This window comes from Notothenia rossii, assembly GCF_949606895.1.
Source record: "Notothenia rossii genome assembly, chromosome: 3".
Classification (NCBI taxonomy): domain Eukaryota; kingdom Metazoa; phylum Chordata; class Actinopteri; order Perciformes; family Nototheniidae; genus Notothenia; species Notothenia rossii.
Window position 1 is genome coordinate 24034281 of NC_136901.1, and position 23128 is coordinate 24057408.

Sequence of the window (23128 nt, forward strand, 5' to 3'; positions counted from 1 at the left end):
GAATATGAATAATGCTATTTCATTATTGTATAAATAAAATAACTATAATATTAATGTAAAACAATACATATTTTAAGAATACTATGTTCATTGAGACAAAAGGTAAGTTAAGCAGTGACATTTAAAGTATGTTACAAACATCCCTGATGTTTGTTACAACTGTCCCCGGGTTGGGGTCAAGAAAACATCTAAATTGAATTCCTTTCTGATGTATATTGTGAACAATCTGTGTTCATATATGTTCATATTCAATTGGTATGAGTGATTAAAACACATGTTTAAGTTTAATATATACACTTTTAGTTGGTCAAGTCCGAATAGTCTCTGATTAACTGAGATATATCCAAAAAAGGGCTGCGACTGTTCCCATTCTTCCCTATTTTACATTATTTTATTGTGATGCAACTAAAGCAAAACCTGGATGAGTGTGTTAACTGTATTTTCATTTTTATTTATTTTTAATTGCTCAATCTGTTTTGATAATGGTTGGATTGGCAAAACTAAAAATATACATTATAGGAACTATGTTATGTTCAAAATCTAGTTTCAATTCTTTTTTTAGTTGATGTTATATGCCATGTTGCTCTTTTCTTTAATTAATTAGCAGCACACACATCACACCAAGCATCACATGACAATGAGGGAATAGATAGACTGTGCATCATGAGTTGGAAACCTGTGAAATGCTCATTTAGTCCTTTGCAGTTCAATCCCAAACTAAATCCAATTTCCCCCCAAAACTAGAATAAATATCAGTTTAAATGCACATGTATATGATCCAAACAATGTTTTTACCATCAACATCATAAAAAAAATACGCATTTATTTCAACCCCTCAAAACAATCTGATACCCAAACATAGCCCTTAAAATAAACAAATGTCCAGGCAATTGACCAGGAAGATCATTTCTCATAATCACAGTGCAATGCAGAGTCTTTTCATAGTTCTGTAGTTTAGCAGTAGGCTCATTTAGCTTCCTGCACTTCCCAGCAGTACACATCAGGGGGCAATGTTTACTACAAATACAGCCTACATTCACACATAACACCATGTAATGTAATGTAATGTAATTCATTTGCTTTAACCTATATTAGGTGTGAGCAAATAATATATGGCACATTGTTTTTGTAACAAACGGTCTCAAATTCTTAAGGTAAAATAAACTAAACATAACAATGTAATACATATACGTGACGAAACAAATAATACTTCATATTTGCCAATTAAACAAATAGATTTTTCTATATTTTCCCTTTGGCACATTTCTTCCCATGTCAGGGTTGTAACAGAGCCCGATATTTACAAAATGTATCTACTATTGCTCATCTAGAGTTAAGTAATGCAGGCTTGGTTTTGCCAAAATATTAATAAGCTGTACCGTTTCATCTCAAGTTGTTCTTGCATGCAAGGCATTATCTGGAACGCCGAAGAAACCTTTCAAGGAACAGATACAGTCCAAGGTTGTGGAACATGTTCTCCTCTATTAGTAACCACAAAAGCGCACTCGGTTGAAAAATTAAAAATGGATTTTACAAAAACATAGCAGCTGTTCCAGTTCTCAACTTGGATCAGGAGCAGGTTGTACTGGTTATTTATCGGCTATTTGTGTTTGCTTATTTACTGTACAGATGATTTAATTTTTTTTTAAATTGTAACAGAATTTATTTGCATTTTTGTACAGATTTACAGGTCACCAAATCACCACATTAATAAGTCATGTTTTGACTTAATGACATCCAAGACAATTAGGAGGTATGCATGGTGCAGGTGTGGCAAAGATGGTGTGGATCAGCTCCCAAACCGTGTTGTGTAAGGAAACTTAACGCAGGCACGGTTAGTGACACACTGAGAACCACTATGGCATCAACCACCCTACATACAGAAGTGTTGCAATCTTCTGATTTACCAACTTCCCCACGGCCTCCTCTACTTCTCTTGCATTTCCTTATTTATTTTTTCTACCGTACATATCCTTGAGTTCTTTTAACATCCCCCTCAAAGGTATGTCAACTGCACTCACCTGTCCGTCATAGAGCACCAGACGCTGTATTGCGAAATGGGAACACAAAATATTGTCTGCGATTAAACGCTGTAGAAGCTTTACTGGAAATATTGCGACATAGTCTTTGTTTGTGCCAGGAACACACTTGTTGATCACCAAACATCAGGCAGAAATCCGATATGCCCAGTAGATGCTGCAAAGAATTCCTCTTAAGAGTTTATTGTATTGCACCATGCACAATAGAAGAAGCAGCATTGTAGTCAAGATGCAGATGTTTTTTCTCAGGATTGTTCCTTTGAATCTGTTCCAAGACCAGAGCTGACAAGTCTTGTAGTTCCACATGTTCATTCCCAGCTGCCTGCTAAACTATCTGGGCCTTGTGGATCAGGGAGGCATGGGGACTGATCCCAGTGGGCCTGGGTTTAGGTCTGATTGTGCCGTTAGTCTGCTGATAGAGAGCACTGTGGGCCTCGGACACCTGGGAGCTGTTTGTCTCGCTGTCTTGGTCATCGGGGTGCTCCTGACTGGCAGGACCTCCCAAACCTTCGTCCACTTCATCCTCATCATCTATCACCCGAGGGTAGTTGTAGTTCGGAGGAGGGTGCTGGTGGTTTTTGGAGACACTTCCTGGCCGTGAACCCCCGTCTGGTGGGATGATGGCGCTGCCGTTCAGCTGTCTCACAATCTCAGTGGACTGAAGGATTGGGAAGGCTGAAGGCGTGAGAGGAGGGTGGAATCGAGTTTCCTGCTGAAACAAACATACAAACTTCATCAGCATTAGGTAAGCATGCAGAGGCTAATAAGCTTGCTCAGATGCATTCCACAATTTGGTTAAATCGTGTTTTGACTTGCCCAGAAATATGCATACACAAAGACACACTTACTAAAGAAATACTGCTGTTTCTCACGTATGACTCCACTCTGAGTCGGTTCTCCTCGTCTCTATCCAGAATCCTTTCTCTTCCCCTCCGAGAGTTGTTGTTTAGTACTGGTCTGCCCAGGTAGTCGTACGCTCCCATTCCACTCCGTCCAATAGAGATAGTCGAGCGGCTGTCACGGCAGTGAGCCTGCTCCTGTCGGCACGGAAACACACGGTGATCAGTTTCACTCATTCACCCATTCATATTCTGCAACCTTTCTTTAAACTGTAGACAATTTTGTTCTAAAGATTGATTTGAAATAGTCATTCTGAGATTTATTTTTTCATTTCAAATTAATTAAAGCAATAATATGTTAGTTTGCTTTCTTGCATATCTTGAAATATCATGTAACACTGTAATGGATCTCTAATTTCCAATTAATTTCCAAATAATGTCCGAGCTAGAAAAAAAAATGTATTAATTCACTTTGGTTTGAATAAAAAATAAATGTTTTTAAAATAAAAAGCTACATAACACACAAGGGGACGGGTAATAATCAGGAAAGCATGTAATGGGACCTTTAAAACATGGATTTATAAGGCTTTTAATTACAGCTGCTATATAAAACTAAAGGATTAACTGGAATAACTTTGTGCAGAACACCATGCGTGATGTCAGCAGAATCACATGACATTAAAACGACATTAAAGGGTAGGTTTGACATTTTTGGAGATATGCTTCTTTGCTTGCCTCACTGTAGTGTACCTCAGTGTAGACATTTAAAAAGCCACCCATTAAACAAAAGGTCCCAATAAAGAGGAGCATTAAAGTAGCAGAAAGGTTTTTAAAGGGTTATCGTTATTATTATTATTATTATTATTATCCGAGATGCACTACATTCAGATTTGAAATGTAAAACGTAGACTGACCCCGAGGGAAGACAGGCTGGTCCTTAGGGTCGCCTCCACCCTCAGAGGGATGTTTTCCTCCGTCTGAAAGGAAACAGAGAGCTGGATTAGATGAGTGAAAAGTCTGTGCAACTAACATAAAACCTTTTCCAAACTTCCCTCACTTGTAGGTAGGGCAAGATGAGCGACAGACGAGATATTATCATTTAACTGACTGCATTATCATTCATCTCAGTATCAATCCTGAATGAGAATCCCTGCATAAATGATTATGTGAAACATATGGGACCAGCAATCCTGAATCAGGTTGTGCACACAAAGGATAACACCCAACATGATGCTGCAGTGCTCAGTGTATAAAGAATAATTCAGGAATAGTACCGCTCCTCTGGCATCTGTGCTGACAGAGTTCATCCTCCTGATAGAAGCAACCCTCGCCAGAGTGTTTATTTCCTCCCTGCAAGAAAAAAGGGAAAAAGAAGATATTTAAATGATTGAAGAAATAGACTGTGGATCATCCATATTTTAGACCATTTTCAGATTTTACAGCATATTATAACATCTTTGCTGTTATTTTCCACATCCTGCACACTCATGTATTACTTAATTTGACACATTTTGTTTATCTAATTCTAACTGTCAGTGCTAATATGATCAGTAGCCCTGAGTAACTCCACTCTTAGTTATTCTTATTGACGTAATCTTCCCTGAGGATATCATTAATGTATCATCTCATTTAATCTCATTTTAATTACAAAATCCCAACATACTTCTTCTGAGTCAGCTCCCTCTCCAGCTTCCTGTTCTTCCGTTTGTGATGACAAGTGACACAGATGATGACGATAAGCATCAGGATCAGCAGCCCCCCCGCCGCGCCCCCGATGAAGATCATTGGCATTTTCTCAAACAAGCTCAGCTCCTGGAGGGAGTCTGCAAAGGAGGTCAGGGGGGGGGGGGGGGGGGGGATTAGATGGATGCGTACATGTATTCTCATTGTAAGTGTTGTAATGACTTTGTTGTCCTGTACCTCCCACAATAATCTCCACCTCCGCCTTCCCCACTCCCACGTCGTTCTTTGCCACACACTGGTAGGTGCCTTTATCTGACGAGCTAAGGGGTCGCCCAAAAACTAGTGTTCCATTAGGGTGGAGGATAACTCCCTCCGGTAACTCTCCCCCAACTCTGTAAAGAAAACAAAACAGAGTTATAGTGCATTTATATCAGCCCTTACTTTATTATCTTGGTCATGTGATGATCTGAGTTCCCTTTTTAAGAATTGCAACATCTCTTCAGAGATTGCAAAAGTAAACACATCCTTTACTCAAGTAGAAGTACAGATACTGGTGTTTAAAAATACTCTGTTAAAAGTAGAAGTATTGACTAAACTTCTTTACTCAAGTAAAAGTAAAGTGTTGGCTTTGAAATGTACTTAAGTAAAAAGTAGCTACCAACTGTTTTATAGAGTAACTGGCCTCCCTTTATATTAATAGAACAATAATGTTCCATGCTGAACAACGGCAAAATGACAACGTTTTCATTGGTCCCTCTTCTTTAGAGAAGACCAGGAAATGATGGATACACGGATCGTGTTAAAATCAATAGGCACGCAATGACTCTAAATAATAATGATCTCGCCACCAAACACACATTAAAACTAAAGTAACCAGCCTGTTTGGAAAATGTGAGAAGTAGAAAGTACAGGTATTTATGTTCAAAATGTAAGAAGTAAAAGTAAAAAGTCGTCAGAAAAATAAGTAGTGGAGTAAAGTACTGACACATTACCTTGAGTCACACTGCCAGAAAAAATATACTTAAGTACAGTAACGAAGTATTTGTACTGCACTACTTCCCACCTCTACATCTCTCACTATATTTCACAGAGTAGCTTTTATCGTTAGAGAACAAATACTAGGATGGGGTAGGATGCTGAATACTGGATACAACCTCCCTATCTACTATCTAACTATTCAACAAAACAAAAAATACATGACCCCTTTTTATACAATCACTCACACAGTCCCTCATAAAGTTAATGTTTGTTTATAGTTGGTCAGGTTACGGCCACAAAATCTGCTGTTTATTTCAAACTTACTGTGAAACCATTTTTTTCTTTTACATGTTAAGTTGCTTTTGTGTGATTATTCAGTTGCATAGATTATCAGAATCGGCATTCATTTTCCTTAAATTGCTCTTTTTGTTTGTTTGACTTTGAGGTAAAATAAAGCCACGTAAGGCACTCTCTGAATCCTGATTTGTCCCTTTGGGGCTACTGTAGAAACATGGCAAGCAACATGGCCGACAGCGTGAAGAGGACCCACTTCCTATACAGTATGAAGATATGAAAGGGCTCATAAGGGAACCAAAACAGAAGGCATTTGGTTAATATACTCTAATAAAAAAGCATATCTACTATCCCATTTCTACCAATAGATCCCCGATAGCCGACACTGTAGACTTTTAATTGTTGGGAAATACAAAGGTATTTCCTGGCAGTGTGACTCAGGGCAGTGTTGATGAGCGACTCCAGGGTGTTGCCTCGGTGTTGTTGTTTTGAGCGTATTTCATTTAATCCGTTTGAACAGACTTGACCTTTTTGTCTGCCTATTGCTGTGAACTTTAACAACATGTCAACATTGCCTTAGAAATACTGGGTGTATTCCAACTATAGGAACACATGCAGTGAAACAAACCTGTTCACATTACACTCACCCTCACTACAAGCAGGAAATATCACCTGTGTGTTTTACGTAACATCTGATAACATCTTGATCAAATCCACACATCCGTCGTCTTCTTCTTCCTCCTCCTCTCACCCCAACCCCTGTGCTACCTGCTGCCCCATTTCACCTCTCTTGTTGGGGCCGATCATCCCTTTCCCTTTTCCTTTCATCCCCCCTTCCTCCCTCCTTCGTGTGAAACCATCTCATCTGTCTGCTCTCGGCACAAGCCGCAACAGGAAACTGTGACAGCAGCTATTACTTCACCTGCCGCCTTTTATTGACAAAGCCAACAGGTTTGCCCAGTGCTGCAGTCATCTGTGTGTGTGTGTGTGTGTGTGTGTGTGTGTGTGTGTGTGTGTGTGTGTGTGTGTGTGTGTGTGTGTGTGTGTGTGTGTGTGTGTGTGTGTGTGTGTGTGTGTGTGCGCGCGCGCGCGTGTGTGTGTGTGTGTGTGTGTGTGTGTGTGTGTGTGTGTGTGTGTGTGTGTGTGTGTGTGTGTGTGTGTGTGTGTGTGTGTGTGTGTGTGTGTGTGCATGTGTGTGTGCGTGTGTGTGTGTGAGAAATGCGTGTGGAAGAGAGGTTTCCTTGTAACTAGAGATTCAGTGTGCTAACATGGCCCTGTGTATGTGTGTGTACATGCTCAATCAGGTGTGAGTCTAGTAGGCCTTACTAAAAAAAATTAACATTTTGAGGTGTGTTCCTGTGACTAACAATGAAATTAAGTTAAACATCACCTGGCACAAAATCACTTCAAACCACACTAAACTTGTTTACATGATATTCTTTAAATGTAAGATGTACCTATGCTCCATCTGTTGGTAAGGAATTTCTCCCTGGGGCAAAACTGTCACTTCTCATACTTCCATGAGAGACTTATAGTCATTTTGTGGCTCACACTTTTGAGCCAAACTCTATGCCACACCCTGAGAATATATTGATTCACTTCATGAAACGGCTTAAAGATGACACCAGGTGACTCAAGCAGAAGAAGTGAGAAATCTCATTCAAACCCTCGTCTGAGTTTAAAACCACGCATGGACACAGGAAGTGACAACGCTGGGACTCTGATTAGGCCATGTGGAAAGGATGGTGAAGAAACAGGATTACATTGTATTTTACATGCAGTCTAATCCGCCAGTATCTGTATAGACAAATACATCTCATGGCTCGTTTATGAATCTGGCAAACTGCTCTTATCCTATTCTATCTGTCTTGTCCGTATCATATCAATAATTCAAATCAAAGTTTAGATATATTTTTATTAACAGACTAAACAAACCTATATCAAAATACCATTTCGACAATATAATTAAAAACATGGTCTTTTGTTATTTCTTTAAAATAATTATATAATGGGTTGTAGTGACATATTTACTTGTATGACACTTCTTATCTCTTTCCTGGTGTGTATTATTATTTCAGCCCCTGCACAGGACTTCGGTAAATCCTTACCTTGAAAATATTATTTAAAATATTTGTTTTAAAACATATTTATCATAAAGTTTGTAGCTATTTCAAATTAGGCCTTTGATCAAAAAGGTTGACTAATTCACAGGAGGGCAAATTTGATTCTATGCTTTCTGCCCTATTGCTTCAACTAATATTGTTTACTTGTACCTTGATTTTAATATTACAATTATTTTTTAAAAATAGGTAATTTTAAAAGTTGAATTTGTTTCCCTGAGCCTATATTTACAGTGTATGTCAATGTTGCTTTATATGACGGGAGGCGTGTGGTACAGTGTGTTGTGCATTGGTGTTGGGATCAGGGGGTCACAGGTTCAAACCCCACTGCAGTCAGCATGTCATTGTGTCCCTAAGAAACTTCACCCCAAATTGCTCCTGTGGGGATTGCCCACAGTATTGAGTATGTAAGTCGTTTTGGATAAAAGCGTCTAACAAGTAACATGTAATGTAATGACTTGCTCTGTGAGAGAGTTAAGAAGAGCAGGCGAGATCATAAAAACATCCTGGTCACATGGAGGCATTTTGCTTTCACATTTGCCTGAGACATTTGTACAACTCACTGGGAAAATCATAGTGAAATAATTGGCATGAGTTATGGGAAAAGTAACAGTGACCAGACACATCAGACAGTTAGTCACACGACTTCCAGACAGCCAGAGGGAGGCAGGCCTTCTGTACCTGAGCCAGGTGAAGCTGTGTGGTTTGGGGTTTCCTCCGCTCACACACCTCAGGGCAGCATTCTCCAAACCCATCAACCAGTCTCCAGCGAAGCCAGACACCTCTGCATCTGGGGGATCTGAGAGGAGGAGGAGGAGGAGGAGGAGGAGGAGGAGGAGGAGAACATAAATACACCAACAGAGACTCAATGAAAAGCAGATAAAGATACAAAATATACTCATAGGCAGAGATGGCAAAAGTAAACACATCATTTAGTCAAGTAGAAGTACAGATACTCGTGTTTAAAAATACTCTGATAAAAGTTGAAGTACTGACCAAACTTCTTTACTCAAGTAAAAGTAAAGAAGTACTTTACTAGCTTCGAAATGTACTCAAGTAAAAAGTACCCATAACTACCAACTGTTTTGTAGAGTAACTGGTAACTGGACCTCACTTTATATTAATAGAGCATTAAAGTTCTTCTATTTCAAATTGTAAAAATGTCATTGTTAGCTAATAAATGTTTCAACACTGAACAACCACCAATTAGAACACAAGCAAAGAAGAAGTGGGGACAGGGAAAAAAAACCTAGGCTACTTTGTAGATAGTAGGGTGAATCTACCTCTTCCTTGGTAACAACACAACAATTATTATGGTAATGTTTAAAAAGAAAAAAATTTAAGTAACGAGCCTGTTTTGAAAATGTAAAAAGTATAAAGTACAGGTATTTCTGTAGAAAATGTAAGAAGTAAAATTAGAAAGTCGTCAGAAAAATAAGTAGTGGAGTAAAGTACTGATACCAGAAAAATATACTTAAGTACAGTAACGAAGTATTTGTATTCCACTACTTCCCACCTCTGCTCATAGGGATTCAAATAATAGTGAGTGTTTTTAGAAGGGATTAAAAACATTTGAATGGTCAAGCTTCAAGCTGATGCAATTACAAAAGACTACTTCCAATGAATGCAACATTTCACAGGAAGCTAAAAAGAAAACGCAAAAGCCAAAGTTCAGTCATATCCTGTTACCAACCACAGAATAATCATGTCGTAGGGTACAAGAAGGAAAGAGGAACTACATTCTTTCAAAAAATAATGTTTTTCACCTTGAACATCTTTGAGGAAAGGAAATGTGATAAGCTGAAGAAATGTGGGCACTGCAAATCAAACTAATAGAGAAATGTGGAGTGTAAAAGCTTTACAGTGCTTATCTATCTTCCGGATTAAAAAAGACATATACAACAGGAAGTTAAGCTATTAAATGTCTCCCAATGTCGAAACTGTTTTTTTTTGTAGATGTTCTTTACATTTTTGATGAATGTGTGTGTGTGAATGTGTGTGTTTTTAAAGGTCCCCTATTATACTGTTTTTCATCAATATTTTATAGGTCTCAGATATATACAAAACATGTCTCTGAAGTTTTTGGCTCCAAACACCAAACAGATCATTGTAGCATCCCATAATCCCCTCTGTTTCAGCCCTGTTTCCAAAGTGCTGATTCTCTGTCTGTTACTTTAGATGAAAATAAGGAGCCCCTCCCCACGCCCCTCTGAGAGAGATTTGGTTCAAAAGAACTCAATGGTGCTCTAGGAGTAGATTCAGGTGATAAGATGCTGGGGGGGAGGTTACCTTGGTTGGTGATTGGCTAATGGTTACACAAGCCAAAAAATCGTCAAGACATCATAAATTGGCCAAAATCTGATCAGCTCATTTTCAGACAGGTTTTTATAGAAATGGATGAGGACAAAAAGTGAGAATCTTTTTTCCTGAAACCTTCAGAATCTCTTTACACAGAAGGGATGCATGTTGATGTATAAAAGACATGAACAAGTGGATTTTGCATAATAGGTGACCTTTAATGTAACACTGCCTCTGTATAGTGCTGATGAATACTCACAGTGCACCACCAGCTTGTTTCTGATCCTGCGGGTGCCCTTTAGAGTCGGATGCCACACTATACAGTCCAGCTTCTTGCCATTCATGTTCCTGAGGGGGTGCAGGGAGTAGTGCGAGGTGACGGCCCCGTTATCGGAGGAGCGATTGGTGGACTGGCCATTCAGGTCGGTTTCCCAGGAGAGGCGGGGGGTCGGGCGGGCCACAGAGCGACAGGAAGCAGCCTGCCGGTAGGACTGGCCCTCCACCAGGATCACAGGGTCCAGGGAGGAGATGGGAATGGCTGGGGGGGAATTGTTACAATGTTTGATCAGATGGAAGATAATGATAAGTCAGCACACTGAATAGTTAGAGTGGAATGCAGACATAGACTTAGAGAGAGATCTAAAGGTGCTTTAAAAATCTTGCAATTTGACAGAAAGACAGTTTTCCATAAGATTTAAAACAGTTTTGGCTGTTTAACATAACTTTAGTTGTGTTCTTCTCTGTGTTTTTCTTATTGGTCTGTAGTTGGCTCAGGTAGAGAATAGTGATGTCATATGTCCTGCTTAACAGGAGTGTTAAATTAAGTGGTTATATTACCTGAATAATAGTCCCATAAATCCTATATAAATCACATTTGGTTTCCTTACCTGGAGTTTATTACCTTATAAGGGTTGTAACTTGTGTATTTCAACTCACTGAAATAAGATAATAAGTGAGTATGTTTATTGTGTCATATTTACTTCCTTATTAGTCATGTAATAAAGCTCAATATCTCTTTGTGAATTTAATTGTGCAATATTGAAAATAAAACAACAAAACAGTTAGTCATGTAATTGTCATGGAATGTATTTTGCAATATGTGTTTTCGAGCAGAAAGAGACTTCTAAGCTCATTTTATTTTGTGTATTTGACCATTTTGAAGGGACTCACTCCACACGGTGAGTGACATCTCTGTGTCAAAGTTTCCGGAGGGATAGGTGATGATGCGGCACAGGTATTTCCCCTCATCTGAGACCTCGGTGCTCATGATGACCAGAGACGAGTCCACGGTGGGTTCACTGCTTTGAAAGCGCACGCGTTGAGACCACGCTCCAAACGCTGCAGAGGGAAAGAAAAGAGGGAGAGAGACAGAAAGTGTTAACTGACCATGGGACACAAATAATTAAGCCCAGCAAGTAGAAAACAGACCCCAGGCTTTCTTTTGTCACTTTCAGTTCCATACACATGATGCACGTCCTCTTGCAAGAAATTACATTAACATTCTGGGCATTTAGCTCACAGTCTCATCCAGCATGTCTCACACTCACAATGGGTGCAAGATTCAAAAATAAACGGTGCAAAGAGCAGAATCTGTGACATCGCAGTCAGTTTCTCATTTTTCAGATTGTGGTGAACACCTGGCTTAAAGCTCTGTTCCACTTATGAGTTGGAAAACCATGAAAGGAGAGTTTCTCACTGAGGAAAGGGGAAGTTCAATCTTAAATCTTTGTTAGCATCATCTAGGCGCCCACCTGTCTGTCCATTAGTGTGGTGTGCAGTGACGATCTGGTCCTTGGTGGCATCTGGCTTCTCCTTGTACCATGTGACCTGCACCACGGTGTCGCCGGGCAACAGTTGGTAGCGGCAGGGAAGGACGGTCTCCCTCTCTGACAAAGAGAGGATGGGTTCTTCTGTAGGAGGATCCACAAAGTCTCCCTGTATCACTGTATGTAAAGGAGGAGAGGGGGGGTGAGTATTAACATCTGAATGTTCAAGAAACATAAGAGTGAATGACAAATAACTGCTTGTGCAAGTGGATCGTGTCAGTATGAGTTAAATGTTAAATACCTGCTCTTAACAGATCCCTTAACTTTGACCTCCAACCTGAACCTGTAGTTGTTTATAATTGCAATAGTTCAAAGAGAAGGTCAGGAAAAAGTCCTAGTTGCTGTCATAAACACTAACTAAACAGTCATGCTGCTAATTTTCCATTTTAAAAGAGAGTTGGTATATTCGCGGCAGAAGCTAATGTTACAGAAGTGTGCGTTTCCCACGAAGAATGTGGTCTAGCCATACTTATTTATCTTGGAAGACACTAAAGCCATATGCTTCTTGTCTGTTGCTATTTAGGCTTTGCAGAGTGAATTAAAAAGAAAATGACTATCATTTTGTTCCAAGCATCTATTTGGTTATAATTGTAGATTTTCTCTGATTTCTCTCATATTTCTCTACTCCAAAGGAAGCTAGAGTCAGCAGCTTATTCACTTTTGAAATACATATACCAACGGTTGAGATACTTGTATTTGGATTGAGTGTTTCCATTTTTTTTGTTACTTTACACTCCTAATCTACTCCATCGCAGAGGTAAATATTGTCCTCTACCTTTGGTAGTGTTTCAGATTCAGATTAGCAATACAAAATATATAATCAACAAATAAATGATGCAATGGGTCAATTATAACATTTATTAAAAAATTGAAGTAAAATATGTAGTATTTCTACACTGTGGTGATTTATATCAAATCAAATCAAATCAAGTTTTATTTATATAGCACATTTTTAATTATACTTAAATTGTACATAAGTATAGAGACAGCATGCATGGCTACGTTCCAGACTGTTACATGGCTGTTGGCCGTGGCTTCATATATCTAGTTTCTTTATGTTTCAATGTTTCAGTGGCACTGTGTTTTCGCGAGGTACAGTTTCATAGTGTTCTGGCCTTGGGTCAAAATGTTTAATGTGTGCAATATGGATCATGTGAAATGAAAATACAAAATCAGACTCAACGGTTGCATTTCAATATAGGAGGAGCACAGGGGGTGGGGAGGGGGGGTTCACAGAGTCCACACAGAGTGAAGACAGAGTGGAGGAAGGAGAGCGAGGACAAGGAGTCTATCAGTTGAAGCACCAGTGAAGATATGTCACCTAACTAGTTGTTCGAGATAAGCTTTCAATGCAAACTAATAGAGGGTTACCTCAGTGTCTGGACAGAGCGAGACGTTCAAGGCCTCAGGAAATATGCAAGACATGAAAAACAGACGCTGCATGCATTGTGTTTTTCTGCTTTTCTCTCCTCATGTTTTTACGAGACCAAGCACAAGATGTATGGGTAAAAAGGAAGATTGGGTTTGTATCTCTCAGAGGGAAGTTTCTCTTAGCACTCAAATTGAATTCCGAAGAGTTCTGCATATGCAAATAAGTGTAGCCTAATGTCTGCCTATGCTAAGATAAAACAATGGACAGGTTATTCATTAGAATTGGAATTGGTCACACATGCAGAGCACACAGCACAAACAGTGACATTTTGTTCTCTGCTTTTAACTCATCCTAGTACCAGGAGCAGTGGCGTAACAAGGTGCAGATATTGTTCCCCCATCGCCCCAAACATAAGCGCACGCTGATGCGCTCACACGCACAGACATACACTCTCTCTTGTCCTTTCTCTTTTGAACGCCGCTCTTGTGCTTTGGTTTGCTTTACATTATAAATGCAAGCTATTACATTTTTTATAATGCTGCCGAACTTGCAGATAGTTAGGCGACTGACCAGGAGTCTAGTACTAGGAGCAGTGAGCAGCTATTGTACAGCACCGGGGAGCAATGGGAGTGAGGGGGGAAGGGGGATGTCCGGTGCCTTGCTCAAGGGCACCACGGCAGGGCAGGAGGTGAACTGGGACCTTTCCAAGTAGCAGTCCACACTCCATATTTAGGTCTGGTCGGGGACTTTAACTGACGACCCTACAGCTCACAGTCCAAGCCCCTACTGACTGAGCCACTGCCGGACATCATCACAAATATGCTATTATGTTGTTGCTCCTGGCATAAGGCTTGTGTTGCTGGTGAGGGAATCTCTTTTAGAAGGTGCCATTTCCTGATTGTGAGAATGAAGGAGAACAGCTGGCATATTTCAGCAGGTGATATTTAAATCCACAACACCACAGACCATGTGTTTCTAAGCTGAAATTCAATATGGCGGGTGTTTTTATCCCTACAAGGAGCTAATCAGTAAAAATAAGACGTTTAGAGCATTTTTCTTAGATCACTATTCCCGCTGTTTGCGATTTAATCAAACAGTTTCACTTCATTTTCAATTTCACTAATGTTATACCAAGATCTACATCTCAAAGTCACCGTTCAGTTGCTAGCATAGCTGGTAGCATTGTTGCAAGATAACTACTCTTAGTTTAGTTAAAGTTTACATTCCAATGTATTGCACACCAACTTAGAAAAAATCTGCAAAATGATTGAATGTTTAAAAAATGTGGCTTTTCAACTCATGCTTTTATCACTCACAAATAGAAAAGCATATGAAAAGAAGTAGACGGAAACGCAGTAGCTGAAGTCGTTCTTGCAGCTGCTTTAAGCTAAATAAGTGTTAGCCTGTTAGCATGCAAACTTTTGCTAATCAGTGCTGAACATGAAGTTCTAGCTGAAGTCGATGGGATTGTCTTCAGTTTTGCTGTCATTTGATCATAAATCAAAACATCTGTCAAATTTCACTTTGACCTGTTGACGTTACAAAATATAAAAAGAAGAGCTGAAAACACAGTGGTAAATAGAATGTGAAGTTACAGCAGTTAATTGAAGGGCGAGAACATGAAAACATTTAGGCACAGTTGTTTCCTGTGTTAGCACAAACCTAGTCTTAGTGCAGTTTTGATGACACTTTGATGTAATCTGTAAAAAACGACACGTGATTTTTAACCGTATACTGTCGGTCACACATAATTCTGTTGATCCACACTGAGCACCTAATGTGTAGGAATCAGTTTAGTAATGTCAGCAGGTTGGACGTGATTCATGCTTTTACCAGCAGAACTGATGAGTGTACTGTGCAGACAGGTGTGTTTTTCCATGAAAATGTGTGTGTGTGTGTGTGTGTGTGTGTGTGTGTGTGTGTGTGTGTGGGTGTGTGTGTGTGTGTGTGTGTGTGTGTGTGTGTGTGTGTGTGTGTGTGTGTGTGTTTCACCTGGAGCTTTAAGCAATACAGTGAAATGTGCCTGTGCCGCATGACTGGAATAACACTGCTTTTTTTATTAGATTGATTTGTACTAGTATCTGATTGTCTGACAGTGTTTTAATTGTGGCACCTTTTTGAAGAACAATGGGCTGATCAACTGGTACATAATAAATGTACTGTAAACAATGCAGTAGAAAGTATTTTCCAGGCTGACAGATAATTACTGCATTCACAGCATGTACACACACATTTAGGCTTAAGCCACACACAAGGAGGGTCCATGCAGTGAATCAGGCAGGAGGGGGGGGGGGGGGGGGGGGACTGATCAACAGCAACCTGTTTTTCCAGAAATGTCAGACATGTGTTTTCTTTAACGGCACTAAGTCTACAAGCTGCTCCCCTGCCCAGAGCATACAGAACTTAACTTGTAAATAAACATGACATACTGTAGGTCATCTTTAATACACAAGAACACTAAAGGTCACACAACAATTTAGGATATAAAGCCTATAATAAGGTCACGCTATGGCATATCATATCTGACACCAGACTATGAGGTTTTAAAATAATACTATACTTCTGCATGATATCACTTTTTACAGACGGCATTGAAAAGCCACAGATTCTTACCACAGATCTGGAGGAGACAGAGACACAGAGACAGTGTGTTCAGCAGAGATGTCATTCTCCTCGGCAGATACTGTTAACTGTGCACAAGCTGGGACAATATCAGCGTTGAAATAAAGATCATCAGTCCAGGAGAAGGTATCCTAAACACAGTCATGCATGTAGCACTGAGGCAGACTCATGACTCCATCCTTAATCCCTCCCAAAGTCCCGTCCTGGGTGAGAAATGTTAGCGTTTGAACTGCTTATAAAGTCAAATAAAATCCTTTCAGTTTGATAACGTGTTGGTTTGTCAAGCCCATGCCATAATGATTGCTCTTTAGAAAAAAAGAAGGCGCAGCTTAACCTGTTACACCTATACACCTGTTGAGCTACACCCCTCTCTCTCTCTCTCTCTCTCTCTCTCTCTGACACACACACACCTTCCCACTCCCACACACACACACACACACACACACACACACACACACACACACACACACACACACACACACACACACACACACACACACACACACACACACACACACACACACACGTTTGCATCAGAACTCACCAATCCGGTTTGTACATGACAGTTATTTTCTCGTCTTTACTTGCTCTGATCAGGCAGGTGAAAGAAGACACGGAGTGGCAGTTTAAAGGCTGGATTTTATACAAGGCTGACACCAAGACAAAAGCTGCCTCCTCCCAAAGGAGAAAAACAAATTAAGCCATTAATTTTATAGAACTATAATCCCAGTTAACACCCCAGAAAAGAATTCCAAGATCTGAAAAACAGGAATAAGCAGGACATACCTACTTTGTATATGGTTTTTCCTGCATTGTTTTCCCCCACATGACCACAAGACTTCGGACACCTATTTTTTAAATCTAACTAAATGGCTTTTCAGACATAAATCTTTTGCAGCCTCATACAAACTGTACGTTGCCAAAACACAGTGAGAAAATGATCATTTCTGTTTGTGGTTGTTTACCTTATGACGACTGGAGGTTTACCACTCCCTTCAAAACATAATATCTAGGAGACAGGGTCCCCCTAATTATCAACTGTAATTCAAAGAGAGACAACATTATGTAATGTGCAAGTTCACATTGATTTTATTCATACAACAGCTCTATGCATCCTACAGGCAGCACTTTACATACATAACAGTCTGTGAAAGAAGACTGTGTGTGTGTGTGTGTGTGTGTGTGTGTGTGTGTGTGTGTGTGTGTGTGTGTGTGTGTGTGCGTGTGCGTGTGTGTGTGTGTCACTGCCATCCTGTGGTGTACAGGTAACATTGCTCAGTATCTCAGGCTTGAACATGGCTTTAATTCACTCACACCATCTTGTACAACATCTTTCGAGATATTTGGCTCTCCTATATAAGATGCCTTACAGATGGCCTCAAAGCGATAGATCGTTGGACAGTTTAAAGACAAAATGTAACATTCATTTAATTTGAGTTTTTGTACATAATGTGTCGGAAGCATAACAGTTTAAAAATGCAAGAATGTGCAAGAAACAAAACAGGCGTAAACAGCCCATCTTCAGCTGAACTTCCCTGTTTCTGTGTCGTCCTTTTTTATAATATTAGAAAAAAAATAGCAAAAGGGAAATGAACACTGCACGCATTCTCACATTCTCTCAAAAATAAAAGCAGGGTTAGATATGCTAAATTTAAATATATATAAAAGATGTAGAAGAATGGCATCTGTCTCTCGCTTATTGAATCACTTCTTCTGCCCAATCGTCTCATACGTGTCCGTGGCGTGGGGAGTCAACCCCTGGAAGGAAAAAAAGAGTGGGGAGATATACATATAAATATAAATATAGTATTTAAGTATTTTTTAAGGATTCAGCAATCCCTCATTTACTTTACATCATCACAGAATCACAACGTACCGTGTAGATGCTCTCTTCAGGACTCTGTCAGGGAGGAAAAACAGCAATATTAGACATATTTCATAAAAGATAACTCAAAAGAAAACACACAGTGTCTTTCTTTGGCCACGACTACATATACAGTATGTCTCTTCACACATCTTTGTAAAGAGGAAGAACAAGCTACATGCGTGCCAGAAAAGCTCCACACACCAGATCTGTACACTTCAGAGTGTGAGTTTGTGTGTGTCGAGGCAGGTTTGTGGTTGGTAATGGGAAATAATACACTTAAATAAGTAAAGCTGTCAAACAGCAGGTCGCCCGCTCTTTTCAGCAGCATGTTATCAGGCATTGCAAAAACACATCAGCCTAAACTGTCAAACCTATATATACAGTAGTGTAGGCTATCAACACTAGACACAATACCAAACAATATAAAACAAAGAAATGAGTACAATATAATGTACCAAGTGTGCAATGTACAGTATCTCCAGTTTATTTATATAATGCAATGAGGTTGAGTGTGAGTATGAAAAGCTCTATCTCTGCATTCTAAGCAATGTAGTTTCACATACAGGAACACGACTATAACACATAGATGTTTCTATTAAAGCCATTTAGCCGCTGGTGCAGAGCTTATCTGGCCGCACACAGCTGCAAGTGAGGGGCCGCAGAAAAAAACATAGGTGTGTGTTTCCTATCGCTGTTTGCCTAATGAGGTTAGACGTGACCAGTTACGTTTATTTTTGCCTCCACAGAAGCTCTGTGTCTAGTTGTTCACTGAAACTCCAGTAAGTGCTGTGGTTAATTGTGTTCTGAACATGTATTTCAGACAATGAGCCATCTATTTCAACCACACATGTACAGTGTGTGTGTGTGTGTGTGTGTGTGTGTGTGTGTGTGTGTGTGTGTGTGTGTGTGTGTGCGCGTGTGTGTGTATTTTTACCTTCTTGGCCGGCTTGCCGATCTTAGCTTTAGCCAGCCTCGCATTGTTGACCTTTATAGACAGAGTTACATTAGTGAGACACACGTCACACTGTAGTTTCACCGTCCATTAACAGTTGTTTAGTCGCTCCAAATTGTACTCTCTTGGTACATTAGGTGTCGAAAGCAAAGAAGTCTTATTTCGGTATAGCAAAACATTAATCTGCCACAATAAACAAATAGAAGTATTGTATGCCACTACATCAGCATATATTCTGTATGTATTCTGTATTCTAAATGTGATTGATACTTGTTCTCCCTTTCTGAATGTGAAGCATGCGTCATGTTGCTGGATTACTTAAAAAGTAAGTCATTCAGTTCAAAATATAATCTGTTCTTCCATATTAAATACATCTGATGTACAGCATGGGTGGTTCTAGTGGCTAGTTACACGGAGCTTGGACCCCCCTGTGGCCCCCCTCCAAAAGAATAATATCTTCGATAATGCAATTAATGTACAATACTAAGTTACTGTGCTGTAACCTGGGATATGTCATTTCAATGAGTTGAAACTGAGTTACTGACAAAATGTTGTGACTAAAACTAATATTAACAAATAAGCTAAAAACAGAGTTTGGCTGAATAAATCATGTATTTATTACCCAGAACTTCTTTTAATGTTCGGTATCTTGAGACAAAGTAACAACAAAGTAACAAATTAAAATTCTAGTAAGTCATTGACAGGTACTGTCACTAAATCAAACATCAATAATGGTATTTTATGTTTTTTGACATATGGTTTGACTTAAAATCTGCTTCTTCCTGCATTAAATGTGCCCCTCTCATTAAAAGTATTGGCCCCATCCTGGCCCCCCCAGTGAAATAAGTCTAGAACAGCCACTGATACAGTATGAATGTGTGTGTAAAGGCAAGTGTGTATCATTCAAACCTTGATTCTGCAGTAGAGCGCCGTCAGGATAATGCCGTACAAAAACAGGATGCCATCCAGCACGTAACACACATATGGTTCTGTGAAGGCAGCTGAGGAAACAAAGATAGTTACTTATATTAATTCATATCCCTTCCCCATATGTTACTATACAAAATAATTAGAAAAACACCATCATCATCAAGTACTTCCTCCAAAAGGTTAGCTTAACTATTGCATTATTGTTTACTGTCATGTTGGTTCTCCTGTGAAGATGGGCGCTTGTTTTTCTGATTCTCATTTACAAAACGGCATATTGAGTAACTGTGGCGTCACAATCTGAGATGGTGAAATCAAAATGGTGAAAAATGACATGTTTACATTCCATACTGAAAAACTGAAACGTTGACTTTAATTAAATGTATTATGTCAGCAAATTTCACATAACTGTATTAGGTTAGTTGAAAGCAATAATATTAAGTTGAACCTATTTAAACTTAATATTAATGCTTTCAACTAACCTAATACAGTTATGTGAAATCCTTTGACGTAATATATTTAATTAAACGTTTTAGTTTTTTCAGCACAGGGTGAGATAGTTAAGATAGTACAGCCTTGCAAACAATAGCGGAAATAAAACACTTCTGCGAGTCCCCAGTAAAAGTAGCGTTTGAGTTTCAGTTAATCAGCTCATCAAGGAAATTTAATTTAAAAAAAGGGTGGGTTCTGTTATCTGTTTGCAACACATCAGAAGCAATCTCATTTTAAGCTGTAATGAACAACAACCGCTTCTCCTTCTGCAGCGTGTAATATTGAGTCTGGAAATTGTACCTGCATAAGTGCTTTTACTAAAGGCGACGGGAAGTCAGCTTTTAAAGGCGTCTAATTCACATATATTTTCTTTATCCTTTGATCACGGAAGAATTCACTGCAGATAAGCAAATTCCTTTCAAAGCAGTGACATAGGGTCATGGTTTGGTGTTTCTGAATACATACAGCGATCTTCTTGAATATGTTGACCTTGGGTTTGCAGGTATTGAATGAAAACATCAAGTGATGAAACTGCTTGATTGTATAAGACTGTAACTTTGAAGGAAATGATTAGGGACTATGTCGTTAGTTCCTCTCCTCCTGAATTTGGTTTTGTAAATATGAACAACGAAGGCGGGTGATCCCTTCTACTTGTTTTATTAATGATGTTTGGGGCCTTAGACCATTTGGAAAATATCATAAAAGTTATTAAATTATCCTCTCAATTAACAATTGTTAAGATGTTAGTTAGATTTTTTATTTGCTTGAATTCAGGCCATATTCCACCTCCTAACAGACAGCTTTAATATTGACTGTTTTCATTCAATGACCATTCAACTCCCCTAAATAACACTTTAAATAAGAGGATCGAAAGTGTCAATGTCATTGAAAAACTAAAAACACATTTGGTGAGATCAAATAAGTATGAAGAGACACATCAAATATAATAAAAACTCTCAAAAAGACACTGAACACAGACACTGTTATTTGGCACATTTATGGATTATTGTATAACTTTTATGGACCTTTTATGAATCACAGTTCAAGGTCATTTTGTATTTACCTTTTAATGGGCTTTTATGGCACATATTAAGTGGGGTATTTCTTTTTTAAATTAATTACATGCATATCTGTAAATCATGTAAATCTGTGATCACATGATGGTTTTTCACCACTTACAAATCATGTTCCCTTTTCAGAGTATCGCATGATATTGACTGGTATTATTGGACATTTGATGTGTGGTGTATTATCTAGCCTCCATCAGCATCTCTTTTGGTTTCCGCAACTCGCGTGTACTACAGCTATGAGGAAACAGCCAACCCTGTATAAGCCCCCTAAAATAACCAATGGACTGATAAAGACTGACTCAAAATGCAGTATTTGTCCGAACACTTTAACCGCCACTCATATCCTACAAGCAGATCTCAGCGCAGTTTCAAAGATGAGAACTTCTGTTTCTCACGACACTCAGCTGTAGCTTAATTTTAAATACAATTTTTTATTGGGATTTATTGAATGTGCAGTTCTAATGTGTTGTTACGAAGGCATTTTAGTGGATAGAGGAAACATGATTTGAAAGTGAGAGCTCTCTTTTTTGAAATTCTACACAACATTAATACAAGTGGTCAGGTGAGGTTTGAAATTAAAGCAAAAATCTATTTTCAATAAATAATGGTCTGTAAAACGTCAGAAAAAAGTTTTCTTGGAATTGCTTCTGTCAATCTGAACACAGTACAAAATCCCTAAATTAGTTAAAAGTAAATTAATCAAATCCACAAACTTGAGGAGTGGGAACCAAAACAAATACTTTAATATTTTTTTCATAATAAATGTTTGAGTGCTTCAGCGCTACTCTATTTACCACACTTTAACTTCATCTTGCCTATTCGACCAAAGAATGTGAACACACATTTAAGGGCTACATAGGTATGTCTCATTGTGCGTAGACATGCGCTGAAAATAGTACATTTGGTTTATTTTCTATTATTTCAAAAAAATCTGCGTTTCACCGTTGTTGAGCCGATAAAGTTGTGCATATCGAAAATGTTTTGTTTTTTTTAATGTCGCCATCTATAATTACTGAATATATGTTGCAAAATAAACACAATTTTTTGAGGAACAAAAAAAAAAAGGGAACTTTTTGGGCAGAGGCAGGGTGTGCCGAGTTCTGCGTTAACATATGAAGTAGTTTAAAAAGTGGTCCACCTCAGCGCCATGTTGCCACAAGAAACAGAACCAACAGGCCCGGTTTCCATTTCCTCAGGAACTGCCTACACTGAAGAGAAAGGCCAAAAAAAACCTCACTGCTCTAAATGAATACCTGCCAACATCAATGTACAAACTAATTGTGGTGTACAGCAAAAACATCAAAACTGGGTTATCTTCACACTGGCTACCTAAATAACCAGTTTCTGTTCACACACTGCTCAGTTTTAGGGTTTGTAGCTCCAACGGAGAAGTCAATATAACATCTTTAAGTTCAGTCTATCCCAGTTTGGTGTCACAACTCACCGGCTCTCCCGAAACACATCCACAGACTGATAACGAGTAGCGGGCTCCTGTCCCTCATGGCCATGTTTCCAGAGGCTCGACACGGACAACTGGGCTCCTTCAGTGGCCGCAGTAAACCCGATGACAAGTGGGTAGTTTCTTTTTCTCTGTGCTGGTGAAAACTCGAATGTTGCGTACCTCACAGCCAACAGGGGAAGTTGTGGTCGGAGCTATAAGTCCATCTGTCTTAGATCTCATCATACCCCTCCCCTTTTACCACCAACCAGAGGAAGGACAAACATAGAGGTTGGGTCTCTGCTGTCATG

The 23128-nt window shown here is 39.2% G+C and overlaps 2 protein-coding genes across 3 annotated transcripts; both read right to left on the reverse strand.

The window, feature by feature from the left end:
• Window positions 1-806: 806 nt before the first annotated feature.
• LOC307031454 (nectin-4-like) lies at window positions 807-16383 on the reverse strand. Of its 2 annotated transcripts, none has more exons than XM_079668584.1 (11): window positions 16063-16383; window positions 12003-12194; window positions 11422-11589; window positions 10511-10789; window positions 8635-8752; window positions 4799-4953; window positions 4542-4701; window positions 4153-4228; window positions 3793-3855; window positions 2888-3076; window positions 807-2748 (listed from the first exon to the last, which is right to left on the reverse strand). In XM_079668584.1, the coding sequence occupies exons 1-11, from the start codon at window positions 16115-16117 to the stop codon at window positions 2365-2367; spliced, it is 1839 nt and encodes a 612-aa protein (XP_079524710.1). In that variant the 5' UTR covers window positions 16118-16383; the 3' UTR covers window positions 807-2364. The 2 variants fall into 2 exon arrangements, with proteins under 2 accessions (XP_079524710.1, XP_079524711.1); XM_079668585.1 differs by having other exon boundaries at window positions 807-2751.
• A 759-nt stretch (window positions 16384-17142) lies between these two features.
• fcer1g (Fc epsilon receptor IgFc epsilon receptor Ig) lies at window positions 17143-23037 on the reverse strand. The gene is made up of 5 exons (XM_079670687.1): window positions 22824-23037; window positions 19800-19891; window positions 18873-18923; window positions 17948-17971; window positions 17143-17829 (listed from the first exon to the last, which is right to left on the reverse strand). The coding sequence occupies exons 1-5, from the start codon at window positions 22885-22887 to the stop codon at window positions 17776-17778; spliced, it is 285 nt and encodes a 94-aa protein (XP_079526813.1). The 5' UTR covers window positions 22888-23037; the 3' UTR covers window positions 17143-17775.
• Between the last annotated feature and the right edge of the window lie 91 nt (window positions 23038-23128).